Source organism: Moschus berezovskii, chromosome 10 (genome assembly GCF_049115385.1).
Source record: "Moschus berezovskii isolate FMDL1 chromosome 10, NW_MosBer_1.0, whole genome shotgun sequence".
NCBI classification, from domain to species: domain Eukaryota; kingdom Metazoa; phylum Chordata; class Mammalia; order Artiodactyla; family Moschidae; genus Moschus; species Moschus berezovskii.
In genome coordinates this window covers 17,278,031-17,297,651 of record NC_142469.1, presented here as the reverse complement: position 1 = coordinate 17,297,651, position 19,621 = coordinate 17,278,031, and the positions used below count along the sequence as shown (strand labels likewise).

Sequence of the window (19,621 nt, the reverse complement as noted above, 5' to 3'; positions counted from 1 at the left end):
TATTATTGTGTTATTGTTAATTTCCCCTTTCATACTTGTTAGCATTTGCCTTACATATTGCGGTGCTCCTATATTGGGTGCATATATGTTTATAATTGTTATATCTTCTTCTTGGATTGATCCTTTGATCATTATATAGTGTCCTTCTTTGTCTCTTTTCACAGCCTTTATTTTAAAGTCTATTTTATCTGATATGAGTATTGTTACTCCTGCTTTTTTTTGGTCTCCATTTGCGTGAAATATCTTTTTCCAGCCCTTCACTTTCAGTCTGTATGTGTCCCTTGTTTTGAGGTGGGTCTTTTGTAGACAACATATATAGGGGTCTTATTTTTGTATCCATTCAGCCAGTCTTTGTCTTTTGGTTGGGGCATTCAACCCATTTACATTTAAGGTAATTACTGATAAGCATGATCTCGTTGACATTACACCCTTTCCATGTTTCTTGTCTAGAGAAGATCCTTTAGCATTTGTTGAAGAGATGGTTTGGTGGTGCTGAATTCTCTCAGCTTTTGCTTGTCTGTAAAGCTTTTGATTTCTCCTTCATATTGAATGAGATCCTTGCTGCGTACAGTAATCTGGGTTGTAGGTTTTTCTCTTTCATCACTTTAAGTATGTCTGGCCACTCCCTCCTGGCCTGAAGAGTTTCTGTTGAAAGATCAGCTGTTATCCTTATGGGGATCCCCTTGTGTGTTATTTGTTATTTTTTCCTTGCTGCTTTTAATATTTGTTCTTTGTGTTTGATCTTTGTTAATTTGATTAATATGTGTCTTGGGGTGTTTCACCTTGGGTTTATCCTGTTAGGGACTCTCTGGGTTTCTTGGACTTGGGTGATTATTTCCTTCCCCATTTTAGGGAAGTTTTCAACTATTATCTCCTCAAGTATTCTCTCATGGCCTTTCTTTTTGTCTTCTTCTTCTGGAACTCCTATGATTCGAATGTTGGGGCATTTAACATTGTCCCAGAGGTCTCTGAGATTGCCCTCATTTCTTTTAATTTGTTTTTCTTTTTTCCTCTCTGCTTCATTTATTTCTACCATTCTATCTTCTACCTCACTTATCCTATCTTCTGCCTCTGTTATTCTACTGTTGGTTCCCTCCAGAGTGTTTTTTATCTCATTTATTGCATTATTCATTACTGATTGACTCTTTTTTATTTCTTCTAGGTCCTTGTTAAACATTTCTTGCATCTTCTCAATCCTTGTCTCCAGGCTATTTATCTGTAACTCCATTTGTTTTCAAGATTTTGGATCATTTTTACTATCATTATTCTGAATTCTTTTTCAGGTAGACTCGCTGTCTCCTCCTCTTTTGTTTGGTGTGGTGGGCATTTATCATGTTCCTTTACCTGCTGAGTATTTCTCTGCCTTTTCATCTTGCTTCGATTGCTGTGTTTGGGGTGGCCTTTTTGTATTCTGGCAGTTTGTGGTTCCTCCTTATTGTGGAGGTTCCTCCCTGTGGGTGGGGTTGGATGAGTGGCTTGTCAAGGTTTCCTGGTTAGGGAAGCTTGCGTCAGGGTTCTGGTGGGTGGAGCTGGATTTCTTCTCTCTGGAGTGCAATGAAGTGTCCAGTAGTGAGTTTTGAGATATCTATGGGTTTGGTGTGACTTTGCGCAGCCTGTATATTGAAGCTCAGGGCTATGTTCCTGTGTTTTTGGAGAATTTGTGTGGTATGTCTTGCTCTGGAACTTGTTGGCTCTTGGGTGGTGCTTGGTTTCAGTGTAGGAATGGAGGCTTTTGGATGATCTATCGATTAATGTACCCTGGAGTCAGGAGTTCTTTGGTGTTCTCAGGTTTTGGACTTACACCTCCTGCCTCTGATTTTTAGTCTTATTCTTACAGTAGCCTCAAGACTTCTCCATCCATACAACACTGATGATAAAACATCTAGGTTAATGGTGAAAAGATTCTCCACAATGAGGAACACTCAGAGAGGTTCACAGAGTTACATGGAGAAGAGAAGAGGGAGTAGGGAGATAGGGGTGGCCAGGAGGAGAAGAGGGGGAATCAAAAGGGGCGAGAGCAAGCTAGCCAGTAATCACTTCCCTATGTCAACTGGCACTTCTTGAGTGCTTATTCGTGTGACAGATACAAAGGATTCGAAGGCAGAATTTGCAAATTCTACATTTGAGAAGCTCATTATTTGAAGGTTGTATGTAATAAAAAAAAAAAAGTACAGTGTGACAAAGGCAGAAAAAAGTGTGTGTAGAGTGCTGTGGGCACAGAGAAGGGAACAGCCAGTTTGTGGGGACAGAGCCGGGGTGAGCTGGGGTGTGGGAGGGCAGGAGGGACCCCCCCTACCAGTGCCAAGGCACTTCCCCGGAAACACCATGGACCCGGGGCTGGTCTGCCCTGAAGCCAGAAGGCCACCTGAGGCCAGATCACTAAGCAGGGACTCTGAGTTATATAAGAAACCAAATTCAGTATCCTTAAAGGCCCTTTCAAACTCTAGTTTTCCTACTGTTTAAGAAAATCTAAAGGCCTAGTGAAATTGGATTCTTCAAGAGGTTTATTTAAATCTCTATAAATAGACTTAATTTTCTGTCCCTGTGATGAAATTAACACTATCCAATCCTTAGGATTTTCAGGCTGTGCCTACAAATTGTCTTATTACCGAACACTCTGACTTCAGACGTGGGTGTTCACTTCAGGTGGCGCTCTCTGCCATTTCTAATTCCTTACTCAATGAATCAGTGCCTCCTTGTTACAGTTTTCTCTCACTTAATGGAAAGGAATGTTGGAACGTCTCAGCATGGTCAGGTCACAGATGTTTAGCCTTTTCTCCCTGGAGCACTGTGGCAACACAAGAACCTAAGTCAGAAGACTACCATTAGTAATTCCATACATTCTCAATAGTCCTGGCACTTCTGCTGGGAAGATCCGGACTCCTGAATTCAAGTCCTGAATGTTTGTAAAGTGGAAATGAACTGGATTTCAGATATGTTGTTTTAGCGTTTGTTTAATATTATTAGAAGGTCATTCTTGTAATTTACTATTTTATTTTTTTATACTTTTATTTATTTTTGGTTGTGTTGGGTCTTCATCATTGTGCATGGGTAGTTGTGGCAGGCAGGAGCTACTCTTTATTGCATTGTATAGGCTTCTCGTAGCAGTGGCTTCTCTTGTTGCAGACCATGGGCTCTAGGTGCAAGCTTTGGTAGTTGCAGCACCTGGGCTCAGCAGTTGCGGTTCCAGGGCTCTGGAGCTCGAACCCAGTAGTTGTGGCCCAGGGGCTTAGTTGCTTCACAGCACATGGAATCTTCCCGGACCAGGGATTGAACCTGTGTCCTCTGCATTGGCTGGCAGATTCCCACCCACCATGCCACCAAGGAAGTCCAAAGGCCATAATATTTTTAAAAAAAGGAAAAGCACATTTGTCTTACAATTGTAATTACTTACAATTAAAGTTTACTGCACAACCACAAAAATGTTGTGGAATGAGTCAGAGCATAAATAATTAATGAAATAGGGAGTTCCCTGGAAGTCCTGTGGTTAGGATTTGGCATTTACTGCCGTGGCCCAGGTTCAGTCCCTGGTCAGCGAGCTGAGATCCCACAAGCTGTGTGACATGGCCAAAAATTAAGAAGAAGAATGAAATAAAAGGTTAGAGCGTGTCTGAGGTTCAATTTTGTTACAGACAAAACAGTATTCTCTAAAAACTGGTGAAATTTTTTTGTTAGGAGGCAAACTAGGAGCTTTGTGAATTTCTGATACTATTCATTGATTTTAAGTCACCCATTGCCTCCAGATAACACTGAAGTGTTATTTCATCCTGTAGATCACACAGAGAAACTTTGTCTTGGAATCATAAGAAACCATCTTAAACCTGTCTCTCTGATTTATAACTATAATTACTGACAGACTTCTACCCTAGGATGATAACACATTGTTAGCAACCATATCTAAATAGTCCCTAAAATTTAAGAAGCAGTTCTAAGATTTTTTTCACCAAAATATATCATCTGAGACAAGCATAATTAATCACAGAGTGCTCCTTTCTTTCTTTTTCCTTTTTTCCTAAATAAATCACTTCATGACAGCTTCCAACTTCCTGGTTTCCTTTTTCTTCCTCATTGCCAGTTCTGCTGCTTGTTTTGTTTTTCTTCTCTAAGTGCAGCAAATGTAGCACTCCAGTTACACTGAAACTGCGAAAATTTTTTTTTAAAAAAAAAGGTTATTAAAGATAGTCACATGACCCAGAGATTTAGATAACTACTGGATATTTTTTACATAAATTATTTTTATTGTGTGGAAATGTCATAATTCATAATGATTAGACTACTGGATATTTTTGTACCACTGGATTACACACTGTATCTTTTTAATCTCTCACTGACAAATCCCATCCACGTCGTGTGTTGTGTGCCATTCAAGAGCCCTGCAGGATCTTTCAAGCCAAGTCTCAAACTTGAACTTCAAAGTCCGTCTTAACTCATCCTTACTTGATCTGCCCCTAACACATTCCACGTGAGAACTTAGGAGGTGATGTGCTGGCATAATACTAAACTTTCCTAGTAACACATGATTCGAGGACATACCAATGTTTTATTTTTAGTAAACTTTTTCTTGAAGTATAACACGCATTTTTAAAATGCACAGATCCTAAGTACATAGTAGGACAAATTTTCACAAAGTTAAAACATCCATGTAACCCGCACCCACCCAATCAAGAAACACAATGTTTCTTGCACAGTGGCCAGGTAGCCCCTCCTTTCTCTTTCAACCCCACCATGAGGAACCACTATCCGGACTTCTTAACGCCATAGATTAGCTTTGTCTGATTGGCTTTATATCAGTAGAATCACTCAGTACTCTTTTGTGTCTGGCTTCTCTTGCTTAACATTTTGTGAGCTGTATCTGTGTTGCTGTGGGTCATTCATTCTCACTGCTGTATAGTATTCCATTGAATACATACGCCACAAGTTCACTGTTGATGGACATTTGTGTTGTCCAGGTTTTATGAATAATGCTACCACTATGTAACAACAGTCTTGAGGCACCACCTTTTTTAAAAAGTGAACTGCAAACAAGATATTTTGGCATTTGCATCTTTTTTCTCTGTTTCTCCACAGAACACTATTGGAGAATGGCAAACTGTTTTCTGCATCGCTGCTGCTATCAATGTATTTGGTGCCATTTTCTTCACACTATTCGCCAAAGGTGAAGTGCAAAACTGGGCTGTCAGTGATCACCGAGGACACAAAAACTGAAGGAACCAATAAATAATCCTGTCTCTATTAATGTATCTTTGTTTATCATGTAACCTAAAAGTGCCTTTGATATTTTAATGTTTAAGCAATCTGTATACAAGAAAAAATTGTATGTATTAGATTTGTAAGGCTTGTAATCATGAAATGTCACTAGTTGCCAGATAAGCAAAATTAGCTATTTTTAATTATTATTAACCTGTTTGCTGGAACTTATAATTCAGGGTCACATACCTGGCTGCAAGTCAGGCCACCCGCAGTAGGGGAGTTCTATTTATTTATAAGACTATACCTAAAGAGATGAGCTGAAATAGACCCCTCTATACCTTTGCTTAATTAAGGTGGATAATAATTCTCAGGTCTTGTTAAACATCTGGTTTTGTACACCTTCCTCAAAAAATTATTTGTCATCAGCAATCCCTGACACGTAGGTCTCAAACTTTAGCCTCTCCACGGAGCTGGCAGCCACTGTATCATTCAGCCTGGCAACTTCACTGAGGGAACCATGCCCAGGCAGCTGCCACACATCCCCTCTCTGGCTTCAGGGACAGTGCCCAGCACTTAGGCAGCATCCAAGACCAGGGTCAGCGCCAAGGCTTTGGATGGTATTCTTCCCCTGGCGCTGTTAATCTGTGGATGAAGCCCTGAGCCAACAGGGACAGTGCGATCCACAGTCATGGCTACCATGCACCCTCTCCCTTCCCTTCCCAGTGCACTGGAGTATTGCCTGGCATGTAACCTGCAAAAGAAAGTGTGATACCCAGTTAGCCACATGTAATGTCATCCTTGATGATCCTACCTTCACATGGATCAGAGTATAAATCTTCAAGTCCTGTGTTCTAGGAGCTACACCAGAATAATTAAAATATAAAAAGAAGAAAAACATTTTTTTTCTGTCTTACACCTAAGTGTCCGGTTGCAGTTCAACGTTCAAGTGACTTCTACTTCCATATCACCTGCAACTGGTGGTGTAATCATCTTTAGTGCTGGTTTCTGAAATCTAATTTTTCCAGTTTTTCCTGAACCATCTTCCAGTGGTTTTGAGCATGCTTTGCGGGCATTTATGTGATTTAGAACTTGATTTATGTTTCGTTGTGTATGTTCAACACTACCTGTAATATTTTAACTAAATCTATTTAATGTAATATGATGTGTATACATTCTGTAAATTAATTTTAAATCTGTAAATAGCTTTAAGTTGCAATGGTGATATTTCTTTTATAAATCATCAAAATAAACCTTTTTGGAATGATTTTTTTTTTAATCTGACAGTTCTATGATATCTTCTAGTATCCACAGTGGCTATTTTACATCTTTCCTGCCGTCTTTCTCAAACCACTGGTCAACCTCTACGTGCATCTCTACCACCACCTGGGCAGGATACTCAGGTCCTCCAAGTGATGCAGTATCACAAACCCCTACGGCCATCAGCCTGCCCTTCCTGCTCTCAAAAGGGACTCTTCCCACCCACTAAAACATACACTTGCATCAGTGATTATATCTTCTCCACCTCCACTAGACCTTGCTTCAGTAATTTCTCTTTAATTTGCTTCCTCAGTCTCTACCTCTATTCTTGTTCTTTCCCTTCTGTCTCAAAAACACACAAAAGCCTTCTCTAGCCTCTAAAAAGCAAAAATACCAGGGACTTCTCTGGTGGTCTAGTGACTAAGACTCTGCACTCACAATGCTAGGGGCCGGAGTTCAATCCCTACTCAGGGAACTAGATCCCACATGTCCCAGCAAAGATCAAAGATCCCATGTGCCCCAACTAAGACCTGGGCAAATAAATAAATACTTTTAAAAATACCAAACTCTCCCAAGGACATAAAAATGGTCCAGTGGTTAGAACTCAGTGCTTTCACTTCCAGGGGCTGGGGTTCAATCCTTGGTTAGGGAACTAAGATCCTACAAGCAGTGCTGCTCGGCACACAGACAGTAAAGAATATGCCTGCAATGCAAGAGACCTGGGTTCGATCCCTGGATGGGAAAGATCCCCTGGAGAAGGAAATGGCAACCCAATCCAGTATTCTTGCCTGGAGAATCCCATGGACAGAGGAGCCTGGCGGGCTACAGTCCATGGGGTCCCAAAGAGTCAAACACAACTGAGTGACTAACACTTCCACTTTTCACTTTCAGATAGAGATATACACATATATGGAGTGTTTCTAGAGTGATACTCAAGAGACTGGAAACAGTAGTTCCTTCTGTAGAGAAAAAATGGTCTACGGGGTGGGGAGGTGGAAAGGAGATTCATTTTCACCTTTTGAAACACGACATTATAATCTAGTCACATAAAAATATCACCGAAAAAACAAGACACCTGTTACTCAAGCTACTGTGTAATCCCCACCAGGCTTTCCACTGCCTAATGGACATCCCCAGTGAGCTGTCTTCATTTCACCTGAGAAGTTTAAATCCACCCTCACTCCCTCACCCCGTTCCCCCAGTAAACAACCGTTCCCATCATGATCTTCATTCCTGTTAAGAGTTTCATCTTCCTGTCACTGAGGCTCGGGCTTGAAGTCATTTGTTATTCTTCCTCCTCCCTCATCTCCCATCTCACCCTCAACCCGGTTTATAATTAACCACCTGTATTTTCCATTCTAGTCTTTTTAAGACTCTGGAATTTTTTTAATCTCTTTGGCCATCTCCCAAATAAGATCTTTGCAGCTTTTGTTTTCACCTGGAATAGATAAGTAATCTCACTGCCTTTAATCTGAACCTCTTCTGCCTGATTTCCCACCTGTGCTGGGTTATTAGTCCAAGTACATCCCACCTCCCAGACCAGGATGCTCCCATAGGGTGAAACACTCCCACCCCACTTCCCTCTGCCCACCCAACAATTCCTTTACCCAGCATGCTGCAGACCAAGGGGTCGCAAAGAGCTGGGGCGACTGAACAGCAACATTTGTTTAACTGCTAAGCTGCTAAGTCACTTCAGTCGTGTCCGACTCTGTGCGACCCCATAGACAGTAGCCCACCAGGCTCCGCCGTCTCTGGGATTCTCCAGGCAAGAACACTGGAGTGGGCTGCCATTTCCTTCTCCAATTTGTTTAACTAATACTTAGTAAATAACCCTTTGTTACATGTGTTGATTTTTTAAAACTCATATATTACTTTTTCAATAGACTGTTTTCTTCTCAAAAAAGAAACTGAATAAATGAAACACTCAATGCAGAAAGGATATGCTAACCTCAAAGTAAGTTATAAGTGGCAGTCATTGGTGAATGGTTTTGAAAGTATTTGAGAATAGCTCAGTCCGATATAGGCAAAGTAATTCTCCTCCCAGTTATACAGCAAGTATTTTCCACACATTCATCAGGTGCTGGGCTTGTTCTTGTACCTGCAATACAGTGTGAAAAAAGCAAACCCCTTCTCCCATGAAGTTCACATCCTGATTTATCAAACCTTTTCCTTCATGGGGTCCAGCCTTGGAAACCTTCTATGGAGATTGTCACTATCCACCTAACAATCAAATCCAGGGCAAACAAGCATGCCAGCTGACCTCGGGAAGCTGAGTTACGAAAGAAACAGAGGCAACGCTGGAGTCAGCAGTTTGTATTAACCATTATAATGTCCTTCCTACTTCAGCCTTTGTTTCATTTTCAAGAAATCAGAGATGTTTGAATTTAGATCCTATTGCAAAGTAAATGATTTCTCTGAGGGAAGTTTATCACTGTTAAATAAAATCGCCCCAACAGAAAAATAGTGGTCAAGTATTTAAACTTAAAGGCAGGAAGAGCCCTAAAGGAAACGACCTGGTTCCTCTTCCTCTCAGGAAGAGCATGTTACTGCCTCAGATGACTAGATATGAAGTGAACATCTAATTTCCGTTTAAAAAATAAATAACCTTGTTCATAGAAATGTAAAGTGGATCACAACGCCTTTTCAGATGCCTCTGCCTTTTAGAGCAACCGTAAGAAAAGCCAGTTATAAAAGTTTGTGCTTTAAGAGGGTGACACAGAACGTAATTTCTTGGAGCTCTGCTATGGCAAGCTTTGAGTACAGAAAGTACTGAAGCCAAAGGTAACCCATTTCCCTGCCACCCTTTCCCGTGCGCCTTGATGAGGAAGAGCACAGCTTACTTTCAATTTACCTTGACGCAGGGGGAGGAGGAAGCTGACGTCCAGCCCTGCCAGCCCTGTGCTTCTCGGTGAGGACACGATTGCACAACTGAGCTGGGAAAGTAGTCAAGCGACCGCTCTCCTCTCACAGTCTCCCTGCCGGGATAGGCTGCGCTTGGGACAGGGAATCCTCCTCCTGACCTAAATATTGTGTCAGGTCTCTTCCTGTCATGCTCTCTTCAGCAGAAACCACTGAACTAAGCTAGCCCTTCGAGGGTCACTGCCTCTCGGGGATCAAGTGCATACTGGCCTCATGTTGCATTAGAACCATTAATAGCCCCTCACTTTGAGCATTGCACAATTTCACCTTCACTCCACAGCCTGAAACTTGAGCTTCCCGCAGAAGTTTGGTTGAGATTGAAAGTGATCGAGATAGGATATACAGCCTTTTAATGCTCAAGAACTGTTTGTGAAAAGTATTGGGATGCTGTCAGAGGAAATTCCAATTGGTATATTGCATAAATTACCTATACAATATGTATGATGTAAAAAAAAAAAAAAAACAATATGTATGATGTGCGTGTATGCTAAATCACTTCCATCGTGTCTGACTCTGCGACTCGAAGGACTGTAGCCCACCAGGCTTCTCTGTCCATAGAGATTCTCCAGACAAGAATACTGGAATAGGTTGCCATGCCCACTTCAAGGGGATCTTCCCGACCCTGGGATCGAACTGGTGTCTCTTGTGTCTCCTGCATTGACAGGAAGATTCTTTACCACAAGTACCACCTGTGAAGCCCAGTATGTATGATAATGCATTTTTCCCCTCCACAACAAAGCTACTTTAGGTGTCTGCTGTGCTTTGAGTTGTTCTGTCATTAGCAGCAGGGCATTCACAGAGGTCTCTTTTTGATCATCATCAGCTACATCAGCATACAATAGGTGACAGCATGTATATTTCACTGTCACATAGATTACCTCACTTAGTATCCACAGATCAGTTCAGTTCAGTTCAGTTCAGTCGCTCAGTCGTGTCCGACTCTCCGCGACCCCATGAATCACAGCACACCAGGACTCCCTGTCCATCACCAACCCCTGGAGTACACTCAAACTCATGTCCACAGAGTCGGTGATGCCATCCAGCCATCTCATTCTCTGTCGTCCCCTTCTCCTCCCGCCCCCAACCTTTCCCAGCATCACAGTCTTTTCCAGTGAGTCAACTCGTCGCATGAGGTGGCCAAAGTATTGCAGTTTCAGCTTTAGCATCAGTCCCTCCAATGAACATCCAGGGTTGATCTCCTTTAGAATGGACTGGTTGGATCTCCTTGCGGTATAAGGGACTCTCAAGAGTCTTCTGCAGCACCACAGTTCAAAAGCATCGATTCTTCGGCGATCAGCCTTCTTCACAGTTCAACTCTCACATCCATACATGACCACAGGAAAAACCATTGCCTTGACTAGATGGACCTTGGTTGGCAAAGTAATGTCTCTGCTTTTTAATATACTATCAAGGTTGGTCATAACTTTCCTTCCAAGGAGCAAGCATCTTTTAATTTCACGGCTGCAGTCAGCATCTGCAGTGATTTTGGAGCCCAAAAAAATAAAGTCTGACACTGTTTCCACTGTTTTTCCATCTATTTCCCATGAAGTGATGGGACCAGATGCCATGATCTTTGTTTTCTGAATGTTGAGCTTCAAGCCAACATTTTCACTCTCCTCTTTCACTTTCATCAAGAGGCTTTTGAGTTCCTCTTCACTTTCTGCCATAAGGGTAGTGTCATCTGCATATCTGAGGTTATTGATATTTCTCCCAGCAATCTTGATTCCAGCTTGTGCTTCTTCCAGCCCAGCGTTCCTCATGATGTACTCTGCATATAAGTTAAATAAGCAAGGTGACAATATACAACCTTGACGTACACCTTTTCCTATTTGGAACCAGTCTGTTGTTCCATGTCCAGTTCTAACAGTTGCTTCCTGACCTGCATACAGGTTTCTCAAGAGGCAGGTGAGGTGGTCTGGGATTCCCATCTCTTTCAGAATGTTCCACAGTTTATTGTGATCGACACAGTCAAAGGCTTTGGCATAGTCAATGAAGCAGAAATAGATGTTTTTCTGAAACTCTCTTGCTTTCTCCATGATCCAGCGGATGTTGGCAATTTGATCTCTGGTGCCTCTGCCTTTTCTAAAACCTGCTTGAACATCTGGGAGTTCACCGTTTACATACTGCTGAAGCCTGGCTTGGAGAATTTTGAGCATGACTTTACTAGCGTGTGAGATGAGTGCAACTGTCCGGTAGTTTGAGCATTCTTTGGCATTGCCTTTCTTTGGGATTGGAATGAAGACTGACCTCTTCCAGTCCTGTGGCCACTGCTGAGTTTTCCAAATCTGCTGGCATATTGAGTGCAGCACTTTCACAGCATCATCTTTCAAGACTTGAAATAGCTCCACTGGAATTCCATCACCTCCACTAGCTTTGTTAGTAGTGATGCTTTCTAAGGCCCACTTGACTTCACATTCCAAGATGTCTGGCTCTAGGTCAGTGATCACATTATCGTGACTATCTTGGTTGTGAAGATCTTTTTTGTACAGTTCTTCTGTGTATTCCTGCCACCTCTTCTTAATATCTTCTGCTTCTGTTAGGTCCATACCATTTCTGTCCTTTATCGATCCCATCGTTGCATGAAATGTTCCTTTGGAATCTCTAATTTTCTTGAAGAGGTCTCTTGTTTTTCCTATTCTGTTGTTTTCCTCTATTTCTTTGCATTGATCACTGAGGAAGGCTTTCTTATCTCTCCTTGCTATTCTTTGGAACTCTGCATTCAGATGCTTATATCTTTCCTTTTCTCTTTTGCTTTTCGATTCTCTTCTTTTCACAGCTATTTGTAAGGCCTCCTCAGACAGCCATTTCGCTCTTTTGCATTTCTTTTCCATGGGGATGGTCTTGGTCCCTGTCTCCTGTACAATGTCACGAACCTCCGTCCAGAGTTCATCAGGCACTCTATCAATCAGATCTAGTCCCTTAAATCTATTTCTCACTTCCACTGTATAATCATAAGGGATTTGATTGAGGTCATATCTGAATGGTCTAGTGGTTTTCCCTACTTTCTTCAATTTAAGTCTGAACTTCGCAATAAGGAGTTCATGATCTGAGCCACAGTCAGTTCCTGGTCTTGTTTTCGCTAACTGTATACAGCTTCTCCATCTTTGGTTGCAAAGAATATAATCAATCTGATTCCGACCCCCAAATATGCAGGCAACAAGACTTAGTTAATGCTGGGATCCAAGATACATGCTCTGTTAATGGAGAGGTCTTCGCAGCTTACAGGAACCCCACCATCAATCTTGGCTCCCCGTGCCAACTTCAACCAAATAAGCCCACTGGCTCAAACTATTACACTGAGTTGGGAATTTTGTTTCACTATCTCAGCTCCATGGATGATATTAGGGAAAGTGCAGCTATTCTATGTTTATTCTATAGCACTATGACTCTTTTTAATGTTTTCCACAAACCTAAGTATGTTGATATGATTCAGTTGCTTCTATGGAAAAAAATAATAATTCATTATTTCTATTCCTGAAATAGAAAACATTTAAAAAGGGGAAGGAACAGAGGAGCCAAGGACACCGACAGTGACTCTGTAACTACCATTTCTGCTATTAGCAAAAATGGGTGATGGTCAAAGCCCGCCATCTATGTCTGAGGAGCTCAAAGCAACCCTGAGAAAGAAAAACAGAAACTTGAGAAATCAGGCTCCCCGACTTCAGACTATACTATTAAGCTAAAGCAGTATGGTATTGGCACAAAGACAAACTTATACATCAATGGAACAGAATAGGAAGCCCCAAAATAAGCCCATACACATATTCTCAGTTAATCTACGACAAAGGAGACAAGAATAATACTGAAGAATATTGAAGTCTCTTCAATAAGTGGTGCTGGGAAAACTAGACAGCTACATATAAAAGAATGAAATTAGAACATTCTCTAACACCGCATACAAAAATAAACTCAAAATGGATTAAAGACCTAAATGTAAGACCAAAGACTATAATACTCTTAGAGAAAAACATAAGCAGAAAAGTCTCTGACATAACTCACAGCAATATCTTTCTGAACCCACCTCCTTTGTTGTTCAGTCTCCTAGTGTCCGACTCTGCAACCCCGTGGACTACAGCTCACCAGGCATCCCAGTCCCTCACCATCTCCCAGAGTTCGCCCAAGTTCACCTCCTAGAATAATGAAAATAAAAACAAAAATAAGCAAATGGGACCTAATTAAACTTAAAAGCTTTTGCACAGCAAAGGAAACCATGAACAAAATGAAAACACAATCCTCAGTATGGGAGAATATATTTGCAAATGACGAAACCAACGGGGGTTAATCTTCAAAATGTATATTTTGTATAAATAGTTCATGCAGTTCAATATCAGAAAAACAAACAAGCCAGTCAAAAAATGGGCTGAAGATCTAAATAAATATTTATCCAAAGAGGACACATAGATGGTTAAAAAGCACATGAAAAAGTGCTCAACATCACTAATTATGAGAGAAATGCACATCAAAACTACAATGAGGTGTCGCCTCACACCAGTCAGAATGGCCATCAACAAAAAGTTTGCAAACAGTAAGTGTTGGAGAGGGTGTGGAGAAAATAGAACCCTCTTAAACTGTCGGTGGGAATGCAAATTGGTACAGCCACTATGAAAAACAATATGGAGGCTCCTTAAAAAACTAAAAATAGAGCTACCAAATGATGCCACAATCCTATTCCTGGATAAATATCTGGAGAAAACCATAATTTGAAAAGATACGTGCCCCCCCGCAATGTTCATTGTAGCACTGTGTACAATAACCAAGACATGAAAGCAATCTAAATGCCCATCAACAGAAGAATGGATAAAAAAAAAGATATGGTACATATATACAGTGGAATATTGCTTTTGTTGTCATTTAATTGCTAAGTCATGACCGACCCTTTTGTGACACCACAGACTATATAACCTGCCAGGCTCCTCTGTCCATGGGATTTCTCAGGCAAGAATACTGGAGTGGGGTTGCCATTCCCTTCTCCGGGGGAACTTCCCGACCCAGAGATCAAACCCATATTTCATTCACCGTGGGTGGATTCTTTACCACTGAGCCACAAGGGAAGTCAACAATGGAATATTACTCAGCCATAAAAAGAATGAAATAATACGATTTGCAACAACATATATGGACCTAGAAATTATCATACTAAGTGAAATAATTCAGACAAAGACTAATATCATATGATATTGCTTTTATTTGGAACTTAAAAAATGACAGAGATAAACTTATTTACAAAACAGAAACAGACTCACAGACTTTGAAAATAAACTTATGGTTACCAAAGGGTTTCAAAAGGTGGCGGGGGAGGGATAAACTAGGAATTTGAGATTAATAAATGCACACTACCATAAAACAGATAATCAACAAGAACCTACAATATAGCATAGGAAACTCTATTCAATATTCTTTAATAACTATATGGGAAAAGAATCTGAGAGCGGATATATGCATACGTTCAACTGAATCACTTGACTATACACCTGAAACTAACACAACATTGTAAATCAACCATACTCCAATATAAAATAAAAATTAAGCTAATTTTAAAAAATCATGTTTGGTTCCCCTCTGGGCTTGGACCTACTTTGAGGTGATATGGCTAACTGTACCAGGAAGGTCAGGACCACTGTCGATTCAGGACAGTGTTGACCCAGTGCCTCCCTCAGGAAGATAGTGAAGCAAATCAGCCTGCACACCAAGGACACCTGCTCCTTCTGTGGCAAAACCAAGATGAAGAGGGGAGCTGCAGCTCACGCACGAAAACGGAGGCTGGTGGCGCCTGGACCACGGCACCACCGGTGCCCTCACAGTGAAGTCGCCTTAGAGACTAAAAGAGCTGAAAGAACAGGAGCAGCAACACCACTGGAAACATCACCAGCCTATAATAAAAGTGTTAATTTATACAACAACTACTACAACAACAAACTGTGTTTGAACACTGTCAATGGAAGTACAAATCATTACAACGTTTTTGGAGAGTAGTTTGGTAATAAGTCAAAAATTAAACATATTCATTAAACCAGAAAGTCTGCGTATGATAATCTAGCCTAAAAAGTACTTGAACAAGCACCAAGCATTTTTTAAGAGTATTGTCAGTTTTTCATCAGTAAGGAAATTGTTAAAGAAGTTATGGTACATTCATATAAGAGAATACTATGCAACCATTAAAAAGTAAGCATGCTGAAACAGAGACATAGGAAAATGTCCATACAATTTGTTTGAAGATGAAAAATAGCTACCTAACAAAACACATTATCTTATTATATTTTTGTTAAGAAATAAATTAGGGATGTGTTGATATATACATGGGAAAAGATCTGTTAATAGTAGCAATATAAAATTAGATAGTGAAAAGAAAAAATTACTGGAAAATAGCTTTTAGGAACAGGGGGAAAATTATCTTTTTTTAATCTTTTTTTTTTTTGGCTGTGCTGGGTTTTAGTTGAGGCACATGGGATCTTTTTAATTGTGGCATGCAGAATCTTTAGTTGCGACATGTGGGATCGTTTCCTGACCAAGGATTGAATCTGGGCCCTCTGAACTGGAAGCACAGAGCCTTAGCTACTGGACCACCAGGGAAGTCCCTAGGAGTAAAATTAAATGGTCTTCACTACATTAAGTACTTCTTAACATACCAATCAAAGTTAACAGATAGTAGAGTAGAGGAGATTGTAACATCTTGTCCATAGAAGAGATTAATATCTAGAATATTCAAAGAGCTCCTACAGATCAACAAGAAAAAGTGAGAAAACCCAACAGAAAAATGAGCAATGAACAGGCAATTCACTTAATAGAAGACAAGATGACAAACAAGTATATGAAGAGCTGATTAAATTCCCTTGTAGAGGCTGGTCCAGTGGTCCAGCCGGGTGGTCCAGTGGCTAAGACTTTGTGCCCCCAATGCCAGGGGCCTGGGTTCCATCCCAGGTCAGGGAACTAGATCCCACATGCCGCAACCAAGAGTTCAACTAAAAGTCCTGGCTAAGCTAACCCAGCACAGCCAAACAAATAAATATGTTTTTTAAATAAACAAAAGACTTCACTGGTGGTAGAGTGGATACGAATCCTCCTGCCAATGCAGGGGACACAGGTTCCATCCCTGGTCAGGAAAGATTCCACATGCTGCAGAGAATTCAACCAAGTCCCTGTGTGCCACAACTACTAAGCCTGAGTGTTGCAACCACTGAAGCCTGTGGGCCCTAGAGTCCATGTTCCACAAGAGAAGCCACCGCGTGAGAAGCCCATGCACTGCAAACAAGAGCAGCCCCCAGTCGCCGCAACTAGAGAAAGCCCTCGAACAGCAACAAAGACCCAGTGCAGCCAGAAATGAAATAACTCAAAAAAGAAATATAACAGTTATTTTTTTTAATAAATGAATTCCCTTGTAATTATAGAAACAGAAATGCAAATTAAGATATTCCTCTCAAACCATCAAATTAATAAAAATTAGAAAGTTTGATGCCATCAAATGTTGGCAGAGGATGTGAGGAGGTGAAAATCACTGTCCACAGGGAGAAGGGAATATGAACTGGTGTATCCATTCCAGAAAGCAAAACGATTGCATTTAAATTAAATAAGAATATGCCCTTTGCCCCAGTATACTGCCCCACATCAGGGTATTTGTACCAGAGTAATTCTTGCTCAAGTCCTGGAGGGAACGTATACACCACACTGTTCCTTGTGACAGAGCTGGAGGTGAGCCAGGTGTGCCTCATTACGGAAATAGATAAATAAAATGTGGTGAATTTTACTGAGGAATAATATCACCTAAGAACATGCAGAGACCTCAGAAAGTGTTTCATAAGAAGACTTAATAGCACAATAACCACTTCCAAATATTAAAAACCCATACCAAAATGTGATATTTTCCAGAGATACTTGCATAATGTAGAACATATAAGGAGGATCACAGAGTGAGTGGTGACACAGGGGAGGAAAATGAAAGCAGAATTAGAGAGAAGAAAATTAAAAATAAAAACAATGGGCTTGCCCAGAACCTAAGGTTCTATAAACAGAAGAGTATTAGATAAAAATAATTTTTAAGCAGGTTCTCTGCAGGTGTTGAAGATGGGCAGGGGGAGAAATACTTCACTTTCTTCTGTTCACTCTTCTGCATTCTTTTATTCTTTTTAGAATAACTGTACATTACTTTGATAATTAAAAATAGAAATATTACAGAGTAGTCTTTTGGAATATTAGGGAAATGTTCATAATATGAGGTACAGTGTGATTCATCTACTTTTGTTTAATAACAGCTTTTTGAGATACAATTCACACACCATAAAATTCATCTTTTTTAAAGTGTACAGTTCAATAGTTGTTAGTACATTACAGAGCTATGTGCCCATCACATATTTAATTCCAAAACATTTCATCAGCCCCAAAGGAAACTCCATCTCCCCCAGCTCTAGTCCCTGCCAGCCACTAATCTAGTTTCTGTCTCTAATGTGCTGTGTGTCTGGTTTCTTTTTAGCATAATGTTTTCAAAGTTCATCCACGTTGCAACATGCATCCACATTTCATTCTTTTCAGTCCCAAATAATATTCCATTAAATGGATAGATCACTTTTTGGTTATCCAGTCATCAGCTGAATTCTTTCCACTTTTTAGCAGTTAGGAATAATGTTGCTATGAACATTCATGCACGGTGGTTTGGGGGGCATATATTTTCATTTCTGTTGAATATAGCAATTCCATTTTTGTTTAAATAAAATAGACATAGGAAAAAAAAAACTGAACACACACACACCAAAATGTTAACAGAGATTATTTCTGGACAGGTAATTATTTTTTTTCCTCCTTTGAGCATTTGTATTTATTTAGAAATTTCGAAAATAAAAATTGTTTAATCAGAAAAGAACATATTAAAAAAAAAAACAAAAACCTGTGTCAGCCCCGGAACTGATCCCCTGTCTTTCCAACACCAAACTCAGAGCCGCTGGCACTGGAGCTCTTGGCTGGAAAGTTCCACGTCCCCCCACCCCCACCCCCACCGCCCGCCGCCACCAGCGTCACCACTTTCCAACATTACACCTCACCCTGGGCGTAAAGTGGCTTCTGTGGCCTACAAAGTGGCCCTTGTTGATATTCCTGTCAGCCACAGGCCATGCCAAACGACCCATATTTACTTGCCAAAAAAAAAAACCAGGATACCGTGGAGGCTGCCATTCAGTTCAGGCATCTTCTTTGCTCCCTATCCCGAGATAATGTCCATCAGTTTCACTGCAATAGTTTTATATTTTTAAAGAACTGATTATTGAAGCATGCACGCGCAAACACACACACACACCTCTCTTCTGAAGCTTGGGCTCCACTGCAGTTTCACTGCCCTGAAAACCGCTTCACAGCGCGCAGATCGGTTTGCCCTTGGATACCAAAGAAGTGCTCCAGATTTGAGCCACTGGGTGGCGAAACGAGAACTGTGGGCGCTCCCCGTTAGGGTGGGGCGGAGCAGATATTTCCAGCTCTTAGGAAACCGGAGTTTGACTCATATTTTAGCTGACTCGTGAATCAGAACCATCAAAGGCTAGATTTCTTTTGTCTGAGCAAAGAAGATGACTCTTAGAGCAGCCATCCCGCGCTCGCGGAGGGAAAACACAAAGAATCCGGAGTGACTCAGCCAGGGCCGCCCGCGGGCGCGGGCCGCGCCAACAATGGAAAGTCACAGCGGGGCCTCAGAACTGGGCTCCGGGCACCCCGGACGCTTAAAAAAAAAGAAAGAAACAGTGACTGTTACTCTTTTCTTTTTTAGGCCAAAATGCAGAACTGACTTTTCAGATTACTGTCCACTTGATGATACTTCCTAAAACCCACAGTAGTCGTGGGACCGTATTCCCAAAAGCCAGGGTCATCGTGGCGGGAGGAAGACGCCTGGAGACCACCCCCCAAATCTACTCCCGTCTCCCCCGAGAGGTGGGCAGGACCCTCATGTTCTCTTCACCCAGCAAAAACTATCCTGAAACAGGCACAGGAAGCCACATCACAGCCTCAGCGTCCAGGCGCAGGGTGAAGGCTCGGATTTCGAAGGGAAGAGCTTGCCCTAAGGCAGGAACACGGTCTTGGGGAGGGAGCTGGCCCGGGGCTTGATGGTGAGGAGCTCTTTTCTGGGGGGGGAAGCTGTCGTCTATGACAAATGTATTGAGCTTGGAGTATCTTGTCTGGGACTCAGTGACTCTCGAGGAATCTGGCGGCTGCCGCCAAGAGTTGAAAATCAATAGAAGATGTTTCATATCCCGACTTCTGCCCTCGGCCAGCTTGCCGACGC

At 41.4% G+C, this 19,621-nt stretch overlaps 1 protein-coding gene and 1 long non-coding RNA gene across 3 annotated transcripts in view; one reads left to right on the top strand and one right to left on the bottom strand.

Annotated features, from left to right (window-relative positions):
• SLC17A5 (solute carrier family 17 member 5) overlaps positions 1-6,471 on the top strand; it is an 84,617-nt gene extending 78,146 nt beyond the window's left edge. Inside the window, exon 12 of one of the 2 annotated variants that reach the window (XM_088840538.1) lies at positions 5,068-6,471. In XM_088840538.1, coding sequence (XP_088696664.1) covers positions 5,068-5,205 — 138 coding nt within the window. In that variant the 3' untranslated portion in view covers positions 5,206-6,471. The remainder of the gene's footprint in view (positions 1-5,067) is intronic. The other variant, XM_055433781.2, reaches the window with a different exon arrangement.
• LOC148776285 (uncharacterized) overlaps positions 1-18,963 on the bottom strand; it is a 35,567-nt gene extending 16,604 nt beyond the window's left edge. Inside the window, exons 1-2 of the long non-coding RNA XR_016038389.1 lie at positions 18,647-18,963; positions 13,388-13,496 (exon numbers count right to left, since the gene is read on the bottom strand). This is a non-coding gene — a long non-coding RNA (uncharacterized LOC148776285). The remainder of the gene's footprint in view (positions 1-13,387; positions 13,497-18,646) is intronic.
• Between the last annotated feature and the right edge of the window lie 658 nt (positions 18,964-19,621).